This window comes from Urocampus carinirostris, chromosome 6, assembly GCF_059441175.1.
Source record: "Urocampus carinirostris isolate Australia breed hairy pipefish chromosome 6, RoL_Ucar_1.0, whole genome shotgun sequence".
In the NCBI taxonomy this organism is placed as follows: Eukaryota; Metazoa; Chordata; class Actinopteri; order Syngnathiformes; family Syngnathidae; genus Urocampus; species Urocampus carinirostris.
The window spans coordinates 24,207,806-24,231,145 of NC_142354.1; the positions used below are offsets into that span (position 1 = coordinate 24,207,806).

Sequence of the window (23,340 nt, forward strand, 5' to 3'; positions counted from 1 at the left end):
CCTTCATAGAGTTGTTAGCTTTGTGGTGGCAAAGACTGGGCAGAGAGCAAGCAATAGTTTTCTGGGCTGTGTTGATTAGTCTCAGTCTGTTTTTTTTCCTGTCCGCTTTCCAGCATACCACATCCTGCTATGATACCAATGAAAGTGATTAAACGAAACCATTTCCAGCTAGCAGACAAAGCCTTTACATTTCTTTGTTTACGGTAGTATTCGAAAGTACAAAACGGGCAAGGAAAGAAGGATGTAGACAACATAAAAATCCATGAAATCTTTCCCATCCAACTTCTACCTGTAATTCTGCTATGTGTTGAGAACAGACTCAGTCTCCATTAATACAAAAAACACACTACGTCAATGAACTTGGAGAATCCAAAACCTTCACCCAAAACCAAATAATTAAGATGGCTTACTTCTAACAGCTTTTGAATTGATTTGCAAGTGAAAATGAATTACATTTTTAATGTGACATCTGTTCCGCAGTATTTTGTCTTGTCAAACACTTTATGTGAGTAAAAAGCTTTGCCATCCCATTAAATTGGGTTGGCTGAGTTTTAATGCCTGGTAAGCAAAATGAAAAATAGGATGCGCAGTGATTTGACTAAAACGCGCCGGCCTGGATCGAAATCAGTCGTTGATGAGTACCATAACTCATACCTGGATCTTGATTAAAAATAACCTTGATCACTCTGATTATGAACTTATTCAATGCCAGACGTTTCTCTCAAATAGGAAGAGCTGGTGACTGCCAATTTTCTGCCAAATTGCCTCATTGTTGAAAGCCTCACAAATGTTTGACATGTCCTTTGCCTATAAAGCTACAGAACTGAATAAAGCTTGAACTTCTCATCTACCATTAGAAAAGAAGTATGTTTATAGCTTTTACCATTGTTTAGTAAACACCAGTTTCTTAAAAACTGAAACATCTTCAGAGAAAAACTACTTTTTGTGAAAGAATGCATTTCAAGCAGTACTTTTTTTGCATTTGTAAAAAATTCCAGTATCGAAACAATGCATAAACATAAAAGCACTTTGCTTGCAAAATAAAAAAAATCTGCAAGAGCGCTGAACTGATGCATGAACGAGGTTAGAACTTTGCAAGAACTTTTTAGCTCCCAATGTTTCCTGTGATGTGACCATGCGATTTTGATCACCACGGCCATTGCATTCTCACGGTTGCATTAAACGACACTTTGCTATCTTTTTAGAAAGAAAAAAGCTCAAAGCATTCACTGTCTGTACTTATCCTTATCTTCGCTACTCTGACCACACTGCTTCACTACTCCTACACTCGCCATGCCGGGCCACCTACACACTTCAATTGCTGGATACAGGAAGCAATACTAGGATGTGAGGGCTTCTTTCTGCCATCAAATGGTGACTTATCGTATTCCAATATTTCCCAGAGGCTTGATACTTTCTGTGCCAAACCCTTTATTTATTTTTTAAATAAAATGTAATGTGTATATATAATATATTGGCACTAAGAGACAATATTTCTGAAAACATATGAATTACCTTCTGGCAGTGAATGAGTTAACATCACATGAAATACGTTTCAGGGAGAAAAACAAAGTTATTCTGAGGTTCTTCCTTCAAAATGTGCTCTCAAAACCACTCTGCCGCCTTAAATTGTTTCTGATCTTCAACAACAGACAAGTTGCACAAAGGAGACTGATTACAAGCTATTTTGGAGCGGTTGAAATGGAATGGAATGGACTGCTTGAAATCATTTCACAGTTCAGCACCTTTAGCAGACGCTCAGACGGCCATTTGTTCCACCGCCCATGCAGGTTTCTGACCTGAAGGCCATCGTGGATAGAAAGGACAGACCCATCACGTCTCCAGTGGTGAGACCGGAGAGGGGTGAAAAAGGAGACAGGGGTGAAGCCGGTCTCAGGGGAGCATCTGGCACAGACGTGAGTACAACTCCACTAATGAGACAGAACCGGGCGGGATTTTTGCAAACAGAGTATATATAGATTTTCTTATCGCACCTGACGCTAGGGAGCACGTGGCACTCCGGGAGACAGGGGAACAAAAGGGGAACAAGGAGAGAGAGGTCCCATTGGAACACCTGGGCCCCCAGGTAGAGCTATCGGGGAGCGAGGGCCTGCGGGACCTCCGGGGCCCGCTGGAGAGCCGGGAAAGCCGGGAATTCCGGGTGTTCCTGGGAGAGCAGGAGAAATAGGCGAGTCTGGGAGACAAGGGGAGAAGGTAAGGAAGGGTTTCTGATTGTGTATTGGACTCAAGATGATACAAATCATATATTGTGCACATTTGTTTTTCAGGGTGACAGAGGAGAGAAAGGAGACAGAGGCGAAAGTGTAAGTGGAGTGATTGGATGGCTTTGCCCACTCTCGAGATGATATTACCGGTTAAAGAGGTCTTTGAAGTGTATTTTTTTCAAAATAACGTTTACTTGACCAATTTACATAATAGTGCTTCATGGCTTTGATCATGAAACCACCGGGCTTGAGGAAAAAAACAGCAACAATCTGAGACAGGTTCAATTTTATTTCCGACTCTATGCGGTAGTTTTAAATTTGGAATAGTTTTGGTTCAATGTAATATATTTGTGTTATTGTAGGTTATTTTAGTCCCATAATATTAAATTACATTATTTTTCTCGTCATTTATAACAACAGAGTGAAACATTGTATGCAACAAGATTGGGCACGGCAATCCAGGGTAAACATTTAATAAAGTTAAAGGACTGTCAGGATGAATAGTCAAAATACCTACAACATAGTGCTTAGAAACTGGCCTATGTTGTAAAAGTGCAATGAAAAAGAATGCATTGTAACAACAGAGCTACGAAAAGTAATGCAATAACATTTATCAGCAACAACATTTCCAAATAGGTCACAATTTCTTCACAGTTTTGTGTGCTTGTTTATGGTGGTGATGGCCCTGGTGAAGAACCTCCCTCTGAAACTGTTGGTTCTTGTTTTAAATGACCTGTAGCCTTTTAGAGCGCAACAGGTCAGAGAGGTGGTGGCCAGGGTGAGAAGAGTCCTTTGAAATGTTGATATTTCTGCTGCGGTATTGCAAGATAGCAATGTCCTCCAGACTGGGCACAGTGCAGCCAATGATTATGTGCTGTGTTGATCTTTGTTGTTTCTGTCTGCTGATTGAATAAAAGGGTTTAGAAGTCACAAATAGAAATTGTGCCACACTAAATTCAATAATCACTTATTCCTTAATTATTATGGAGTTTGATTGGTTAAAAAAAAAGTGCAACAAATCTCAGCCTAGTCACACGTTCTGGCTGCAATTGCTTGTTTTTCCTCAGACCTTGTTGTTTCCTGTATATCTTGCAGTGTCAAGAAACCACACCGGGTTGTGCGGAAGCAAAGTGCAGGAACACTGATTAGTACAGCTAAGGGTAGTCTTTAATCCTGGCAGGGTTCGGTACACAGAAGGTCAGGTAGCAAGGCAACAATTGTGGTCCAAGATGCAGGTGAGGGGTTGATAGTGCAGTAAATTCAATCTGCAGAGCTGACAGTTAAAAATTTGGTCAGGCGGTAGGCCTACTCGTGATCAAGAAGAACAAGCAAGGGTTTGGTACACTGTGTTAACTAAAAGGCTGATACAAGAGTGTTTGGATGGGACAATGAAGGCAACAAACTAGCACAAAGCCAAGGGGACGGGGTGACGAGAGAGGGTTGTGCTAGGTGGAACATCAGGACAAGTGACCACAGCTGTGAGGAGAAATATTGAACATGGAATTGAGTGACCATATAAGGTAAGGTTGAAAGAGATAGAAGATAGGAGAGAGAAAGAAAGGAGAGTGACAGTGATGGAACCTGTGTTTAGGTTCGTGACATTTAGATCTAATAGTTATCCTGTGTTTAACTAAAGTCAGATTTTATTTGTCATTGTAAGCTTCCTCTTTTAATTACACATTTTCTCTTCCTCAGGGTAAACTGGGCCTCACTGGGTTGCCTGGTGCACCTGGTCAAAAGGTGAATTTCCATTTTAACCTTGATATTTACTTACCCTCTGAAAAATACCACATTTTCCGGACTATAAGGCGCACATAAAAACCCCAAATTTGCCAGAAATGTTAAAGTGCGCCATATATATGGATACAATTGTGAATGCATACAATATTTATTTGTGTGCGATACTACAGAGGTTTTACGGTATATTACTGGATTTGTGCAATGATTAATCAACAATCGTAAATCATCGCTGACCATTATCGCAAAAAATTTTATACAATGGGAATTGAACCCAGGTTGCAGTGGTGAGAGCACCAAAACCTTAACACTGGATCACCAGTACAGATGACTTATGAAAAGGCATTCTATTTTATCTTAACACACTATTTTTACTCACAGTGCCAGAAATGAATGTTAGGGAATAGAGAAAACAGAAAAGTTGTCCTGAAATATATAATGAAACGTTAAGTCCAACCCTTCATCAGAGAGTTGTATATTTTTAAATTCATGGACAATTTACTGTTTTTTTATTATTATTCTCGAACCTTCCTTTCTGGTACCGTAAAAGTAGTATGATAATGCGATAAAATCGAATGCCCTTTCATATGTCACCTGTATCATTGGTGTTATAGTGGTTAATTTTCGGCATTTACACTGCGGCGACCCTGGTTCAATTTCCATTGCATCTAATATAATCCAATTTTGGTCAACAATGTTCGTTAATCATCGCTCTAATATTTAGCGTGTATAAACGGTTATGCACAAGTAAATATGTTTATTTGTGACGGCCTTAATCACAAGGAGTCTCAAAGGGCTGCACAGACAACAGATGATTGAAAACTACAAACTATTATTACACCATCCCCTGATCTAAAACCTACATGAGGGCAAGGAAAAACTTAAAAACTCAAAAACCCCTGAAATGTTAATTCCGTGCGCCTTATAGTCCAGTGTGTCTTTGATTTGGGCAATATATGACAAAAGACTTAATTTGGTGATCCTTGTTCGCCTTATAGTGCAGAAAATCTGGTAAATATTTTTTTATGACTAAATAGGGTGAATCTGCTGATTCTGTACTCATCGGTACACCCGGCATCAGAGGCCCACCTGGAATTGCTGGACCAAAAGGAGACCCCGGTGCCCCCGGGCTACCAGGAGACAAAGGTGACCGGGTAAGATTTCCGTTTCCGTGGAACGAAATGCCTTGTCAAGCTGCGCCACATTTCATCACGCGCGTCTCTAAATCCTGCGTCATCGGGACTCAGGGAGTCGAAGGACCTCGTGGTGATAAAGGAAGCAGAGGCGAGTCTGGAGAGAAGGGGAATAACGGATTACAGGTCAGCTGCTTTTTTCATTTTGCCTTGTGAGAGGTATTTACAGGGTTCGTACACTTCTATTACGACAAAATTCAAGCACTTTTGAAAGACTTTCAGAGCCAATTTCCGATTTTTGTATGCAATTTTTAATCTCGCATGTGCATTTATCGAGACATATGAATTTTGATCTTCAGTAAATCGCAATTATATTTGTTTTTGAAACAGATCACTCCCCACATAACTGTTGGGTAAAAATGACAATTATATGTAACTTTTTCAGTTGCAGGAAGTTCTTCCCATTTCAAATTTACCACTGAGAAATTACATCTTAATTTTTTGCATGGCCCATAACCAATGTTCCCTCTAATTTTCCACGGGTCTGAGCGTTCACACAAAGTCGGTGAGCAACGCTTGAAACAACAGTGAGCAACCATAATCCCAAGTGTGGCAAGATATTTAATTATCAAACATGTCCAAACCTTGACATCAAGTTACATTTTGCTGAGTTTCGGGCAATGCAAAATTATTTTTCTCTTTTGAATGAATTGACTCATGTACTATTGCAAAGGTTGTACGGCCTACAAACGTTGTTTGTTCTTAAAATTCTTTCACAAGATATCCATTTCTTTTTATTTCCTGATATATTTTGTTGCATTATATTAACATTTTTGGGGGCTTATTTAGTCGGTTGTAAGATACAGAACTGTACGTAATCACATTTTAGTGGAAGTACAATGTTGGCAACAAGATTCACTGAATGCAACACAAACGTTTTCTTCTTTTTTTCTGTGTTTTTTTCTACTTTTTATTAAATTCCTTTAAAAAAAACCTTATTTCATTTATTTTTTCCGAGCTGTTACTTTTTGCTTTTTGTTCTCTATTTACTTTTTCCCTACATTTCTTTCTTTTCTTTTTTTCTCAGCTTTTCACTACTTTTTCATTTTGGTATTTTTTTCTTTTTTGTTCTGTTCCCCCCTTCCTTTAAGTCATTTTTTGCATAATTTTACATAATATTTGGTCATGTTGGGATTAAAGAGGCAAAAACAACCTGAAGAGCCGTTTAGGACCCGAAAGAGCCCGTTCCTTTTAGTGAGCCGAGCCGAATAAGCCGGTTCTCGACAAACTCTACTAACTTTACTCAACTTCGTTCTACTTCGACTCGACTTCAAAATACTGCATTTAGGACACAATGTCAGGGGAACCCGTGTATTTTTACCTTCATGCACTGTAACTTTGACTTAAGTCACTTCTTAATAAATAATTTTGAGCCCTCATTTTTGTGCGCTGGCTAGATCTTCTTGTGCGCTGAGAATGTGCCAGCAGTGCGCAATTGCGCACGCGCGCACATCAGAGGGAACATTGCCCATAACACATGTTCATAATTCATGCGCAATCCTTGCACTAATACACTTTTTGATAGTACCATGCTAAGGTGTGGCATGCACCCGTCCTCTTGGTAATGATGATCAAGCTTCATCGGACAGTTTCGTACAAACTAATGCCAGCTGCTGTTAATCATGAGGGAACAAGTGCAATGGCAAAGCAAAACCACCAAAGACCAGTGTCAGACTTGTTGAGAAACATGGCAGAAATAACAAGCATATACATGCACTACACACAAAATTCAAATACTTTTGAACCTTGAAAACACAACTTTAAATCCAAGCATTTTTAAGGAATTCAAGCAACACTATAATAATAATAATAACCCTATGAACCCTGCATTAAGGCCAAACATTCAATCTAGTTTCTATTGTGCCACTATGTTCATTGAGACATTTGATTTGTGTGTTTTGATAACAGGGAAGCTCAGGAGAAGATGGTAAACCTGGTATGGACGGCAAACCGGTGAGTTTTTGTAATGTTTTTTGTTTTTGGTCTTTAATCATAGCACAAACCATTAATGTCTTTTTGACTTCCTGGTCCAGTCTTGAGGTCCCATTAAAGCTCATGAATCATCATGATAAGATAAAAATTGCTGTTCTTATCTTCTTTATGAGAGTACGGCCACAGAAAAAAAGAAAGAACGTTAACATCGATCTCAAAAACATCATATTAACCAATGAATACTATGAAATTTAATGTGTTTTCCCAAGCAGTAAAAATTACTTCTTCACTATCATTTTTTTTGTCCTCTATGTAGGGCCTCTCAGGGCAGGCCGGTCCTCGAGGATTACCGGTGAGTAAAACAAGCAAAGAGACAAACGTTAAGATTGTATACTGTGGTTGAAGTAGAGGTGGGTAAAGTAGCCAAAAATGTTACTCAAGTAAAAGTACTGTTACTTCAGAATACTATTACACAAGTAAAAATAAAAGTAGTCATCCAAATACTTACTTGAGTAAAGGTAAAAAAGTACCTGGTGAAAAATGGACTCAAGTACTGCATAACTGTAGAGACGTGGTATTTATTGATTTGTTTGAAACAACCAATCAGATCATCAAATTATCAAAGTCCATCCAATCAACAAAACAATACATTTAATTTAAAAGTAGATTGAAATAATCAACGTAAATTTAAGTTCTTTAAGAAACAATTAGATAAAAATAGTATAAATTAAATAAATAAATTAAGAACATGTAGTAGCATACATATATGTATATGTGTGAGGGGATTTATCAAGTAACAAAGTAACAATTTCAATGTTGCCTAATGTAGCGGAGTAAAAGTACTGTTATATTCTTCACAAATTTACTCAAGTAAAAGTATAGGGATATTAAAATACTCCTGAGAAGTACAAAATTTCCCAAAACGTACTCAAGTAAATGTAACGGAGTAAATGTTATCTGTTACTACCCACATCTGCGTTTAAGTAAAGTCAAATATTTTCGTTTAGAATTTGCTAAGGTGCTTGCACTGTATTACTGTCACCTGTAAACTCGAGAATACACTGAGCCTGAAACAATAGAGTACAAGTATTCTTTGAGTAAGTCAATGAATAAGCCAATGTGTATAGGTAAGCAAAATAATTAAATAAAATAAGTAAGTGTGCGAGTATGTGAGCATGTGAGTGAGTTAATAAGTTAGTAAATAAGTATGTAAATAAAGATGCAACTAAGCCAGAAACTACAACATATGTTTGAGTGATAAATAAGTAAATACAAAAGTAAATAAGTAATCTAATAAGTAAATGATTAAGTAAATAGATAAGCAATAAAGGAAATACAATATACGATTAAGTAAGTAAATAAATAAGTCAATACGCTGGTAGATAAGTAAATACATAATTGATTAAGTAAATGAGTAACTAGATTACGAAATCAATGTAAGTTACATCATGCTTATCTTCACTAGGGTCGCCGGAATATTAAAATATGAAACATTTAAATACCATATAAATATCCAAAAAATAAGTTACGAAGAAGAATAAATACAATTACAAAAATCAATCATACTTAAAACATCCCTTAAAAAACTTAAGTTAACTGGGTTGAATAAAGTTCAAATATAAAAAAGAACAGAAGTTATTGATTATCCATTTATATTTGTGATTATCTCATTTCATTGTGATTTCGTTGGTTTTATTTCCTTTTTCCGGCCTTTTTAATAATGATAATAATGACCAGTCCATGACACAATTCATCGACATCTGGTGGTCAAATACTACAGTGTCTTATTCTGCATCAAAAAATATATATAATTACTTGAAGTCTTTTTGGTTTTGTTGGTCATTTTGTTGGTGTTTTTTTAATAATTATATAGTTTATTTTTTTAATCAAAGGGTTTGGCACAGCTCATTAATAAGTATTAAGCCCCTGGGAATGATTTCTGTGTGAAAACAAGCATTAGATGGCAGGAGTGGCTTGGTCAGATCTTTGTCCACACGGCCCTTTCCTAATGATATAGTACTTGAGTTTTTCCTTTTCCATATCTGGGGATGGAGTAATAGTAGTCTGTGCAGTCCTTTGAGACTTCTTGTGTTAAGGGCTATACAAATAAACCTGACTTAACCTTTTAATTACTCTGTATATTTTTACTTTGTCTTTTCATGCTATAATACTTTCTTTTGGTTTTCATCATATGTTCTAGCAAGCCTCTCCTTTTCTTATTCTTTTTAAATTCCGTACTCTTTGCACCAATTTTTCATCTTGCATGATTCGGAGTAATAGAGCTCCAAGATTTTCCATCTCTAAAATTCGACTTTGCAGCCCCTCTTAGCATTCCGGACGCAGGTATTATCCAGCCGTTCACATCATGTTCCTCGCAGACAGATTTCACCACTTTAATCCTTTCATTTGTATTGGAACTAGCTCAGACAGTGACAGCTTCTTGAAATATTAATGACGACCACTGGTCCTCAAGGCATCCGTGTCGAACCCAACTTTTTGGTGTGTGTTTGTTTTTTAAAATATGTCATTAAAGATTTTCTTCGACGAGACGGCATAATAGTCAACTCAAACCCAGACTAGTTATGTCTTTCTGCAGGTTTTAGGATGTGTCGGGCTCGGGGCTGTTGCTACAATTTGGATGCATTCCAAATGTGTTGTGCTGTTGCCGCTTGGCCTTGCTAATTGTGCATGCTGAGTTGCTCTTGGCTTTTCCTCCTCTGCAGCTCTGCAAAGCTTGTCTTACAGCACGTGTGTTTATTTGTTGACATGTTTCATCCTCTATGCTGACCTGACTGTTGTAAGTCACGTGTATAACTTCTAAGTGAGTGTTATTAAATTATTATTACCACTTATCTTATTATGTGAATCGCTAATTTTGACATTTATTCATCTTTGTTCCAGTTATTGTAATGAGTAATACTTGACTTTTATCTCTTTTTTAGGGATTGCCAGGAGAGCCTGGAATCAGGGGGTTGACAGTAAGATTGACGCACACAACAACATACATGCATGCTAACAATACAGAAAATGCTGTTTTTGCAGAGCGTGCATGTGCACTTCGCACTAAAATGGTGAATCTTGATTTGAATTCATGGTGCAACCCTCCTTTAGCATTTTTGTGGATTTTTGCATTTAACTCTGTACTAGAGGTAAGATCGGGGCTAAAGAATACATCCTGACCCGACCCGGGTATCAGAGCCTCACCAAATAACTTTATTTGATGGACCGATTTTTCATAATTTATTTGTGAGGGCTGGCCAGGCTTCTCTTTTTTCCCCCCAATTATTTACTTGTCATTGTTCTTTGTTTCTTTTTGTGTCGCGCGGTGGAGGATCCGCTTGATGGAGTCAGTCCCCCTCTTGCGCAGTTGAGTGTGTTTTAGAGTGCAGAGGGGAGCGTCTCAAGAGAAAGTAGGCGGAGCTTGGAAGTGTAAATTATTTTCCAAGTTTTTATGGAATGAAATGATCTGCATTTATATAGCGCTTTTCAAGTCAGTGACTTCCCAAAGCGCTTTACAATGTGCTCTACATTTCCCAATAGCAGCCTTGCAGCCATGTAAGGCACTAACCTGCTTATTAGGGGTATTAGGGGTTCAGTGTCTTACCCAAGGACACTTCGACATGTAACACGGACGAGCAGGGATTCGAACTGGGATCCCTTGATCCCAAGACGAGCGCTCTACTTCCTGAGCTACTGCTGGCCAAGAGTCTATTATCTTCTATACTGGATAGGTATGTTGTATTAGTTCTTAAGATGAATATGTGAGATTGACAGTGTGAACTTGTATTTTTTCTCCAACACTGGAGGTTATTGTATTACATTTTTCTCTGTCCATTGTTGAAAAAACACCAGAGGTGTTAAAAGACTTTGACAATGGATATTTGACTCTAGTAAATGTACTGGGTAGAGATGTTAAAGGACGCAAACTTATGAGTTGTAATCAATAGTAGGCTTGCGAATTGCGGTTTTACTAAGGTTGGTACACTCTATTAGATAAGCATAAGGTAGCACCAAGTGCTACACACTGTCCCTTAAAAGTGTTTCAGCCTTCAATGTCAATGTTCAATATTTTAAACAACAGGGAAAAAAATCCTCTTGTACCGATTCAACCTTTCTGAGTCCATTTTTATTGAGGTTCCAATTTGTTTCTGTCAGGGCTCAGTGGGTCCAACTGGGCTTCCCGGTCCACAAGGAGTGAAGGTAAGATCGCTATGTGTTTATTAATAACTGTGTAGCAAATAATATATGTCCTCTGAAATAATATTCCTATTATTATACCCACCTAATAAGTTCATAAAATTGTTTCATCTATGTTTTCTGCAGGGAACTCAAGGAGAACCAGGGGTTGGTGTTCAGGTACGGCACCTATGTTTTAATGAATGGGGTTGTTTGATTGAACATTCCAGGAGAATACACATAGCTGTTTAGTTCTAGTGAGTTTATCAGCTTCCTTACAGGGTCCTCCCGGAGCCCAAGGCAGCACAGGACTGCCAGGAAATCCTGGTCCGCCAGGAGCTGTGGTAAGCGTTTCCTATCAACAAGCATGCCACTCCTAGCGGAATTCTCTTATTCTTCCTCATGAAATACTTCAAAACTGCCTGATGTTGGGGCGGTTTGTCATAGTGCTGTATTTATTTCTCCCTGCAGGGTCCGCAGGGGCCTCCGGGCTTGTCAGGACAGGTGGTAAGTATGCGTTGTTGGGCATGCCGCTACCATTTTGCGGTACTAAGTGATTAAATCGTGCATTCAGCTTTCGCGCATGTAAGGAATTAGATATAAAAGCCGGTAATGGGTTTTTCTGTGTTTGTAGTCATTTCCTGGCTCATGTCACAGCGTGAATTACGTTTTTACAGCATACTCTAACATGTAAAATAAAACCTATAGTTTACAATGTGACATTTTGATTACTGCACAGATTGCACAACTTACAATTAATGACCCAAAAAACAAATGCAGGGATTTCCAAAATGACACTTAGACCATAAAACCTTCATTTAATAAGCCTTGGTCATGTCTAAAGTTGGCACATGGTAAACAGGTATTCAAAAACAACATACACTACTTTTCAAACATTTAGGGTTTCTTAGAAAAATGCCCTTATTTTTAAAGGAAAAGCAGTTTCAGTTCCAATGAACATGACATGAAACTAATCAGAAATACACCCCATACATTGTTAATGTGGTCAATTATTATTTTAGCTGTAAATGTTTTTTATTGCAATATCTACATCATGTAGGAGGCCCGTTTTCAGCAAACAGCACTCAAGTGTTCTAACAGTATATTCTGTTTGCTAATTGGCTTTGAAGGCTAATTGATGATTAGAAAACCCTTGTGTATTTATGCTAGCACAGCTGGAAACTGTTTACCTGGTTAGTGAAGTGATGAAACGGACCTTACTTTGAGCTAGTTGGGCATCTCGAGCATCACATCTTTGTGTGTGAACAAACTTTCAGAAAAAGAGAACGTTCATAGAAAACTCAATTGGTTAATCTTGTTGTAATAAATGAAAGCTATTCCATGCAAGAAATTGCCCCAAAAACGGAAAATCTCCTACAACGGTGTGTACTACTCCCTTCACAGAAAAAAGTAGAAAGAGAAGTGGGAGGCAAAACCAAGCAAGAGGACAATTACATCAGAGTCTCTAGTTTGAGAGATAGATGCCTTAACCTTGGTACCCGAAAAACAACAGTGTCAACATCGAGGCAACGCTGAGATGTTAGCTTTCAAAGCAAACTGAGAAGAAAAAGCCATATTTGGGACTGGCCACTAAAAATGAGAGATTCAAATTGGCAAAAGAATTCAGACATTGGACAACTTGTTTGATAGACAATCGTGTGACTTTTTTCATGGAAAGTTGTCTGGGTGACCCTACACATCTGACCGGTAGTGTATCTGATTTATAGAGGAACAGTGTGCTTAGGAATCATTGCATTAAGTTTAAAAAATAAAAAATAAAAAAAATCAGCCTTACTAGCTCAAACCCACCTCACCTGTGGCCACTTGCCAGTCAGAACTATAATTATCAAAACACTTTTTCTAAGTAATATCCTGTGATGTACATAAAATAGTCTATATTTTTTCTGCAAATATGAAATTTTAGAAAAAAAAATCTATACAAATAATGCCAATTTGTCAAGGATGCAAAATAAGTTCAGTTAAAATAAAATGACCCCATTGACATAAAAACATGCAAGTCTGAGTATTTTTTTCTCTTTTGACTTTGATGAAAAACCTAAAAAAAAAATAATACTTGAAATAATCAATATCGTGTTAGAATAGGATAGCAGACTATTTTTCTCATTTTAGGGATTATTTTTTCTGTTATTCATAAAAATGAGAAAAAAATATTTTCAAAAAAAACTAACACGCGATAGTAAAATAATGTTTTATAGTTTATTTTAAAATGAATCATAAATCATACTGTGAGGCTTTATTTTCTTATTCTACTAGATAAATATATTCAAACATATATAGTGAAACAATTAAATTGAATAATCTTTATTTTCACTTGTAACAACGTAGTGAACATTGTTGGCAATGAGATTAGACATGGCACTCCAGGATGAACATGTTATTAGGATTTAAAAGAGAAAAATAAGATAAAGTATGTCAGGATACACAGGCAAACATATTTACAAGGTGTAAGGCCCAAGTTGTAATAATAGTGCCATGAAAAGTCGTGCAATGAAATTTAGCAGTTTAAAAAGACTCCAAAATAGGGAAATAAATATGATATTCATAGTTTTTAATGCAACAAGCAAGATATGTAAAATAAAGAATACATAAAATGATTAGCATTTTCTTCTTGTCAGGTTTTCCCCAAATTTTGTACCTTTTTTTATATTTTCAAATTGAATATGCCGTCCAATAATTTTTGTATGGGATTTTTTTAACAGAAAACTCGTTTTTTAAAGGGTTGCTTGTAGCACTCAATAAAGTCATCGTAGATTGCTAATATTGGCGCGCTATTCTACATAGTCTGTCATGCTGTGAGTAAATAGGCGCCGCATTGTGTTTGAAAGGTAGCTTAATGGGGGGAATTTCAATCATTAACGACAGAAGCAAGTGGCAGAAATTGACATGTAGGCAACAGGATAAGAAATAATTTGCCGCAACGTATGTTAAGTATCAAAATACCCAAAATATATAAAATAAAATAGTAACACTACCTGCCAGCACACGCAATGTACATTTTTTGTAAAAGATATTAGGCGCCATTAGCGCTGTGGTCCCAAATACTGACAGCTGTGCAAATGATGCAGAGGCTCATCAAGCAAAAAACAAATATGTTGGCATCCCATAGGGCGAAGCAGGAAAGCCCGGGGTTCCTGGACGAGATGGAGTACCTGGAAAAGATGGATTGCCTGGATTGCCGGGGAAGCAGGTTTGTGTGTTTCAGTGCCTCATGTGTCAAAGAGTGTAAGAGGGTTTGTGCACTTTTCAATTTCCTAACTATTTCTAATCCTCAGGGCATCGCCGGGCAACCCGGTCAGGCGGGCTTCAAGGGGGAGCAGGGAGACACCGGTCCTCCGGGGAAGGTGAGAACATGTTGCAATAGTTTGGGCTGGCAGGTTGTGTTGGGCAAGATCCAAGCGGCGTGATGATTTAGTGCCGGCAGCCATAAAATAGCACCTCTGCGGGTGCTATTATTAGGATCCTGCAGAGATAGTTTTGATTGGACGTGCAGTCCTTTGCCGTTTGCCCCCGGGGAACGGCTGGCCCGGCTGCTGCTGTTTGTCCGACTGAGAATGAGGATGAGTCAACTCTTTGTGTTTTGTTCAAGTTTTTGAGTTGGCTCGGAGCCCAGAAGTTTTCTTACACTGTCCTTGCCTTGCTGAAAGTTTTTTGATAATCTGCATTCAGAACACTAGGCTTCCATTTGCGTATTGATATATCGCGTATTGGTATGCATGAAAGTTTGACTCACTGGGGAACTTAAATTGAAATCATTTTTTACAATAATATCTTGCCCACTTGTGGTAAAAAAAAATACGTTGCTGCGCCAATGGCGCTGTTTCTCAAACATCTTTGATACTAATTCGATTTGATTAATGTTGGTGCTTGGTTGCCAAATTCCTCAAGTGTGTCAGGGACAGAGAAAATAGCGAGCTGCTCTTTTCCATTAATCGTGTACTCTAATTACAAAACACCGCGGTGACATCTAATATATTTATGACGCCCTTCTAGAGGAGAAATTGGTCGATGCTCTTTCCAAAAGTATTCCTATGCTATAGTATACAACAGGAGCAAAATGTAGGATTTGACGGTAATCAATATTGGATACGGACTCAAAATATTTAAACCGTTTTACCCACAAATCACGTCCTTAATGTATGCATCCGAATGAAACAGCAGTGGAAGTTATCCATCAAAAATGCTACACTTCGCTTTCGATATCATTGGCTATATGTCAGGTTACTAAAGATTCCTTTAATGCTCAAGAAACGATGACAAGCGAATGCAATTTGGTCTGGTAGCACGGTAACTACCAATGACAAAAAGACGACTTCGCGTCTGTGTTACAATTAGGCATAGTATAGTTGTGGTTATAGTGCAGATGCCATTAGTACATGAAATTCATTTTCTCTGACTAATGTGAAAAAAGCCCAACATATGACTTTTATTTAATATTGAATTAATGTAATGGCAATTTAATTGAATTTAATGCCATTAGAAGGCCGTAAAAACTAGCACTGGCTACCATGGTGACTACTGATACCTTAAAAATGGTTGGTATCAGCACCTATATCTATTATTGGTCCTTGCCCATCCCTACTGAAAATACTTTCTCCTAAACAATCGGTCTTAGACATTTGAATTAACTATTTTCACGTAATTATTTGTTTTTTATAAAACTAATACATCTAAAAAAATCTAGACCAGAGGTCCCCAGCATTTTTCAAGCTGAGAACTAATTTTTGTTAGTAATTAGAGCAAAGGGCACCCGATTTCATATCCATTTTTCATATAACAACTTATCATGTTATTACTATGTTGTTACTATGTGGTTACCAGGTTAATTATTAGAAGTAGGGTTAAATAGACTCGGTCCACAACTGAATACTAGTAAATCAAAATGACTCAGCAGTGGTGAGCTAATTTCAACACAGGTCTGCGGGCACCTCAGTTGTCCTTAAGGGGTACCCTGGTGTTGATGGGTGCCACGTTGAAGACCCCTGTTCTAAACTAACTTTCCTTGGTAGATTACTCTAACTGTCCTTTTATTGTTTACTCTTTCTTTTTTGGGCCACCGTAGGAAAATATTCCGAACTACTTTTTAAAAGCACATTGTTTATTATTTTGGACCTCCTAGTGGTAAAAAAACGTCATTTATTAAAATAAAACAATATTAATTTCATTTAGGATCTCAAATACATAAACTATCATATAAACATGTATTTTTTTAAATATCCGTAGGTTTAAAGATTTGCAATAATTCAACATAACTTGAGGTCCACCTCAAGGGGGCTAAAACGATTTTCAGTCATCTTGCTGCTAGGGGTACCCCCAAATACTAAAAACATTGTGAAAGGCTGGGCAAAAACACAGGAAAAGATGGTGCGGTTTGTTTACTTTGAGTGAGTAGTTTGTATTGTTCCTCGTGTTTTGTAGCACTTGTTTTTGTTTGCACTACACAATACAGTGACATCTAGTGGTCCAATACTACTACTTTAAGGAGATGGATTTTGATTATGTATGTTATATTGGTATTCCTTGGGGCTGTTATTTTAAGCAGACAAAAACATATTTGTCAAAGGATATAACAAAAACATGTTTAGCGATTATTCAGCGATTTCAAGCTTTCAATTTTTGATTTTATAATTCACTTTTTTCATAATCAATGTGACATTTATGGTCCAGATTACTTTCTTTTAGCACCTTTGGCCAGTTTATGACTTCACACTTTAGTGCACCAAAGTCACATGTTACCAAAATGAAATTACACCCGGGAACTCTGACCACAATCCCATTAATGTCCCAATGATGTGTTACCTCTATAAACGTTATAGTAGGCTGTTTCCACCCGGGCCCAAACATGGCGCACTCCATACTTGGAGAACGCCAACAGGGCAGCAGTTACAAGTGTGGAAATAAACATTTCAAACTGACATTACACAATCTCTGCTTTGGTCTCAGCTGGCTGTACTGTTTGCATATGCATATTTATTTACTCCGCAGCGATTCCCACCAGCGGACGGTGTTGTGCATTCAGCTCTGTGCTTTTGTTGATTTTTCATTTGCTCCCTGCATCCAAAAACAAACAGTTGTGGATTTCAGCTCCAGACTTGCATCTCTTCATGGACGATTAACCCAGACACTGATGAGAATTTTCTAGATGGCCTTTGGAAACTCTTGCATTGTTTTGACGATAGGGGTGGCCGATACTTGGAATTTCGGTATTGATCCGATCCAAGTAAATGCAGGACCGTATCGATCGATACCGATCTGACACGGATACTTTTTGCTTGGAAATGACATGATTGTTGAATAATTGACAACCGTCTTGAATTAGTTTATAATTACATTAAACAAGGGACAAATGTTTCAGATACTAAATTTTTCATTTTTTATTTCATAACTCAATACACATTTAACAGTATTGATTAAGTTTAAATGTTAGTGGACACTCAAAATAAGGAGAGAAGACGTCAATGGATTTTGAACTTGCAAGGAGGTCAGGGAGAGAAGCCTTTAGATAAAAAAATTATATCGCCTTTCTAAAGCCCTCTCCTGGTCCCCCTCTTTTTATTAAAACCTTAAGGTTACGAAAACAGATCAGCTCTAAGGGAAATTGAAATTAAAGAACAGCAGAATACTGTAATTGGCGGATTCGGGACAATGATGTAACAGTCAAAACAATGAAGAACAGTGCACAATAACAGTGCACAATAACAGCCAAAATAACGAACCGGCATCCTATGAAATGTATTTTGCATTTGTTTAGTATTAAATACAGAAAAAGATATGTCATTTATCAAAAACAAGTATAAATGTTTATTTTACAACCGTTTTAGAAACAAAACCAAGAGAGACAAACCAAAAAAGCAGTGATGCAAAAAAACAAACAAATACTTAATAACAATATCAAAAAGACAACTAAAATAATTTCTGTTGCACCTGGTTTTGAAAATAAAGTCAGCAGTTCACATAAAGGGTAATTTGGCTTTCATTCCAAGACTCTTCCCCGAGGAAGAAACCCCTTTGGTCCTGTTTTGTAATGATAAAATATTACCAGTTAATTTGTCCAGAAACTGTATTATGTTTACATTTTTGTTTGCCGCTTGTTGGTACCTGTAGGGTGATCTTTCCTTTTTTCATGTTTTTGTAAATATATCAGACCAATTAAAAGTCAGCACCACGCTGCACTTCTGGTGGGCTGGTGGGATCAATCTGGCTGCTCTTTCATTCTACCGTTGCCTTCTCCTTTGCCTACAAGGCAGGATGCAGAAGGCCAACCAGTAGCCAGGCACAAACTAGCAGTGGCAAAGGGTGCTAGGCAAGAGAGAGAGAGAGGATGCACTGTCTTCATAGAAAGGCAATGCTATGAGGAAATCGGTGAAGGAGCGAAGTATCTATCCCTGGGCAATCGTATTAAAACAATCCAAGTCTTGCTAAGTATCAATAATATCGATATTTTGATCGATCTCTCTATCTCGAGTTGTCAAAACTCACAAAAGAACAATGCATCTCTTGGTTATCTGTCTTAGTCCGATTGAGAATCATCTAAATCTCAGTTGCTGTGACGTGTTTGACACACAGGTTTTCAGTTAACCTAGTAAAGCACATTTCACGCCATCATTCACTCTGCCGCCATCCTTCGCACTTTAACGCCTTTCGAATTGAAAGCCGGCCCTGGAGAGCGGCCGCCCTTCTCTGTTTTAGACGTTTTGCATTCACAAGGCTGCAGACATCTTTTGGGAGATTGTCTTGAGCTAATTGAACTATTGAAAAAAAGTCAAGTGGAGTACAAAGAAAAGTCAAGGTCAGTAAAAGTGATAGATACTGTACATGTAAGGCTTGGCCGTTTTGCTACAAAATGAAATTTCATATTTTGATTCAAAAATCCCCCTAGTTGTCTTTACTTTTTATGACAAACTTCACTTAAAATTACACAAAAATAAAAAAGGATTTCAATATTATTTCTGAGACAATCTGTATGGTTTGACCACTAGATGTAGCTGTATAGTGTAGTGCAAAAGAAAACAAGTGGTAAAAAGCACAACGAAGAATACAAAGTACTAAGACTCAAAGAGACCAAAACACCATGTTACTTCTTATTTATTGGTCCTGCCCTTTTGAGATTTTTATGTACCCATAGAGGCAAAAAAGCGGACAATAATGTCAGCTTCCTTGAGGTCATATGATGTAAAATCATGGGTGCGCGCAATGATGGACCATTGACCTATGAGTATTTAAAAAAATGCACATAAATATGATCATCCATATATTTTTTCTTCTTGCTTAAATTCTCATTGATAATTTTAGCGAATAAAGTGTATTTTACCACTAGAAGATTCTAAATGATGCACACTATCCCTTTAACCAAATATCAAATATGAATAACCTTATTCTCCTTCGATCGGTGACAAATGTGACTCACAATGGTTAAAAGATGCTCTTTTTGGAAATGAATGTTTTCTCCAGTTAAAACCCCAATGTGTAATATTTGACCACTAGATGGCACTGTGTTGTCTGGTACAAGCCAGGGCCAGTGATACGTGGCACAGCTTGGCGGCAGCCTGCCGGACAAACATGGCGGGGACTTAAGTGGGGTTTCCATGGTGTAAAAGAAGTACAAATTTCTCTACCTATGATATTTTTAAAGAAAAATTAACATTGTTATATCGTTAACGGATTTGTTTCCCTAGTATTCAGATTAATGTTTGTTTGTTTTACTGAATGGGTTTTTTGGTACCATTAGAAGGCACTAAATAATACAAACTGTCCCTATAATAAATATAATCGTAATTTCCCAACCGTTCAAACATGAATTTGTAGTCTGAATAAAATTTAAAAAACACAACGGTGGCCAAAATATCAACATTAAAAAACACAATTGTCAACCTTTATGTGCCAGAACTTATTTTGGAGAGAACGTTGTTGGGCGTCACCCCAAAAAATACGCAGAGAGAAGATATGGCGAAAAGGGAACAAGCTTTGTTGCATTCGGGACACGCTCAAACTTCCAGACGTTCAACATTGGCTTTTATAGTGTTCTCAAATAAAGTTAAGATATCTCGTGAAGGTCGTCCGCCCAAACTCCCTCAGCATATCAGCCTGTGACCTCTTGCAACGTCATCCCACGACCTTCACCAGATGCCTACATACAATTGGCCACAGTTGAGTCATATTTATAAGCATTTATCGTATTTTCAGGACTACAAAGCCCAAAAAAATGCATTTTTAAGAAGAAAAAATACATGTATACCCCGCACTTGGAGTATAGGTCACATTTTGGGGGAAATCTTGTATCAAGTATAAAATTATCACAAAAGGCCTAGAGCGCCCTCTTGTTTTTAGTGTAAAAATAATAATGTGGTATAATATACAGTACCAGTAATAAAAATTAAAAACTCAATGATACAATAATATGTTAATAATTTCACAGATGAGTCTCACTAGACTACAAGTGACAACCCCGGCCAAACTATGAACAAAACTGCGACTTATAGTCGAGAAAATACGGTAAGCATCATGAGAGTAACCGCTAATGCTAGTGTCCGTGTTGTATGCTGCTAATGCTAGTGTTCAGTGGTCACTTGCAGTAAATACTAGCGTCTGCATTGGATATGCAACTAGGTAGTTTCTGCTAAATACGTTAAGTAAAGGCCCAGGCGACTGCAGGAAACTCAAAACATATTGTCCAAACGTAGCTATAGCCATGCTGTTCTAGCATTAGATTACAATTTTTCGTGCAACCACTCGACAAAATATGACTCAATAAATTCAACATAAGGTTTTTTCACAGTAGAAAAACGGGTTAAAATATAGTAAACTCAAAATAGTGATATGCACTTTAAGAAATATTGTGTATTATTTAGAGCGTTCTAGAGGTAAAAAAACATCATTCGTTAAAAACAATATCAATTTGAATATTTAAAAAAAAATACATGAATTATGAACTAAAAGTGCTTTAAAAATATTTTTAGGTCAAGAAATTTGCGCACTTAGAGGGAGCATATATGATTGCCGGCCATCTTGCTGCTAATGGTAAACCCCAAAAACCTTGTGAAAGGCTTTTCTAAAAATGAGACAAAAATGGTGTCGTTGGGTCATTTTGAGTAGGACGTAATCCCAAAACATTGTAATTCCTTGTGCTTTGTAGCGCTCCTTTATTGTTCTACACTATACAGCAACATCTAGTGGTCAACTATTAAACAGTGTACCTTTAATAAAATGATCTGCCTGTGAAGTGTCGACCACAAAGTAGACAAACGTTATTTCAAATAATGTCGTGGTCTGAATCTGACCTCTTATCGCTTTACCCCTTGTGCTTATCAGACGCTCGAGCTGATCATTATCCTGACAAGTGTGAAATTTTGGTTAACCTACATTTACCAAAACGTTGCCACATCCCTTACAATCACAACAATGAGCAGATAAAATAGAGTTTTAGAATTTAGAGAATTTAGAATTGTCTTCATTCCGACATTGTCATGAAAGCCCTTTTATGAGACGCCATTAGCTGCAGGGGGACACCACGAAGTGACACGTCCGGTGAGTGGGTAAAGGTCGAGATTCCTCATCAATTGTATTCCGCTTACACTTGAATGCAACATCAGTCTTTCTCTTGTTTGTGTTGTCGACGTGACCCGTGACTAGCGTGCTGAACGGTCTCCTCACAGATGAGCGTCTCGGGCTCAGCACCTTGGACAGAGCCACTGTGACGAAGTCGCACTGTTCAACACTTTGAGAAATTACATGGGACATTGGGGTCATCCATGTGTTGGTTCTCCAAAACATTCAGTGGACAATATTTGCCCGAACTCTTGGTTTACCAATCTACAATGTTGGAACCAACAATTACTTTTCTCTCTGACGAATACTGTAATGCGTTATTACCAACATTTTATAACTCTACTCTTGTTACTACATAGCGCATCACTTTGTTATACCGCTCTTCATTGAATGCAGATTTATATAATTTTAATGTCCTCAGATTTCTGGACATTCCTGCATCATTCGCATAGTTTACTTGGAGACCACTGGAAACAAAGTCTGAGCGGTTGGACCACATCTGTTTGTACAAAAAAAAGCTTTGACAAAAACCTTCCAATGTTCTCAAGCATCTTTATTTTTTTAAACAAAATAAGATGAAAAATATATTTTAAAAAACATATTAAAAATGATTAAAGAAATCAATCTGACATATGAAATAATAATGCAGGAGATATAAACTTCATATGGTTGCTGACTGGAAAAAAAAAATTCAGTTCAATTTTCTGTTCTTTAACCTATAACGTTCGAAACATGAATGAAAGAGTGAACATGAACTGCTCTGAACATGGCTTTATTTTGCGTACTCCTTGCTGCAACAAAAGCGACCAAAACCGCCCCCAAAAAGTCCACTTGCAAAACGACAAAAACAAATAAAAACAAATACAAAATAAAATAAAATCAACTTTACAATAGAAATCTGCCAAAAAATGACCTATTAGACCACCCAAAAATGACCGAAACGATACTAAACGATACGGTAAATATGTCACAATGTTACGGTTGTTTGCTAACACGAACCAGGTTAATAAAACGGGTTATTTAGTCTCTCCCTAGTGGTCAGAAAAACATTATACATAAAAACAAAAACAAACAATATTGATTCAAATCATCAGCAAAAATACTTGAACTACCATATAAATGTGCATATTTCAAAATACTCATAGGTGGATAATCTAGCAAATTTTTTTAAATAACATGAACCTTTTTAAATTTTTATCTTTTTCATTCATCTTTACTTTGCATCAATTTGGTTTTTGTGTATCATGACAATAAAATAAATTTATTTATTCATTCAAATATACACACATACAATACATTTATCAGTATTCTACAACAGAGTCTACTGAACACAATACCTCTCAGATAGTATTCCTATTCCACAGAACTTAAGTTAATTCTCAGTATTGCTAATAATAATAGAAACAAATGATGCACTCACAGTTGTATACGATTATAATACACTTATTTTTTAACACATAAAATATTTCAAATAAAAGACAGTATTCCTGAAAAACACAAGAATTGTTAATTAA

The 23,340-nt window shown here is 37.2% G+C and overlaps 1 protein-coding gene across 1 annotated transcript in view; it reads left to right on the forward strand.

Moving 5' to 3' along the window:
* col7a1 (collagen, type VII, alpha 1) overlaps nt 1-23,340 on the forward strand; it is a 104,177-nt gene that overhangs the window by 60,888 nt on the left and 19,949 nt on the right. Inside the window, exons 63-77 of the mRNA XM_088337345.1 lie at nt 1,791-1,916; nt 2,005-2,214; nt 2,289-2,324; nt 3,921-3,965; nt 5,000-5,116; nt 5,210-5,281; nt 7,064-7,108; nt 7,404-7,439; nt 10,030-10,065; nt 11,243-11,287; nt 11,411-11,443; nt 11,545-11,607; nt 11,735-11,770; nt 14,391-14,471; nt 14,557-14,625. Coding sequence (XP_088193471.1) covers nt 1,791-1,916; nt 2,005-2,214; nt 2,289-2,324; nt 3,921-3,965; nt 5,000-5,116; nt 5,210-5,281; nt 7,064-7,108; nt 7,404-7,439; nt 10,030-10,065; nt 11,243-11,287; nt 11,411-11,443; nt 11,545-11,607; nt 11,735-11,770; nt 14,391-14,471; nt 14,557-14,625 — 1,050 coding nt within the window. The remainder of the gene's footprint in view (nt 1-1,790; nt 1,917-2,004; nt 2,215-2,288; nt 2,325-3,920; nt 3,966-4,999; nt 5,117-5,209; nt 5,282-7,063; nt 7,109-7,403; nt 7,440-10,029; nt 10,066-11,242; nt 11,288-11,410; nt 11,444-11,544; nt 11,608-11,734; nt 11,771-14,390; nt 14,472-14,556; nt 14,626-23,340) is intronic.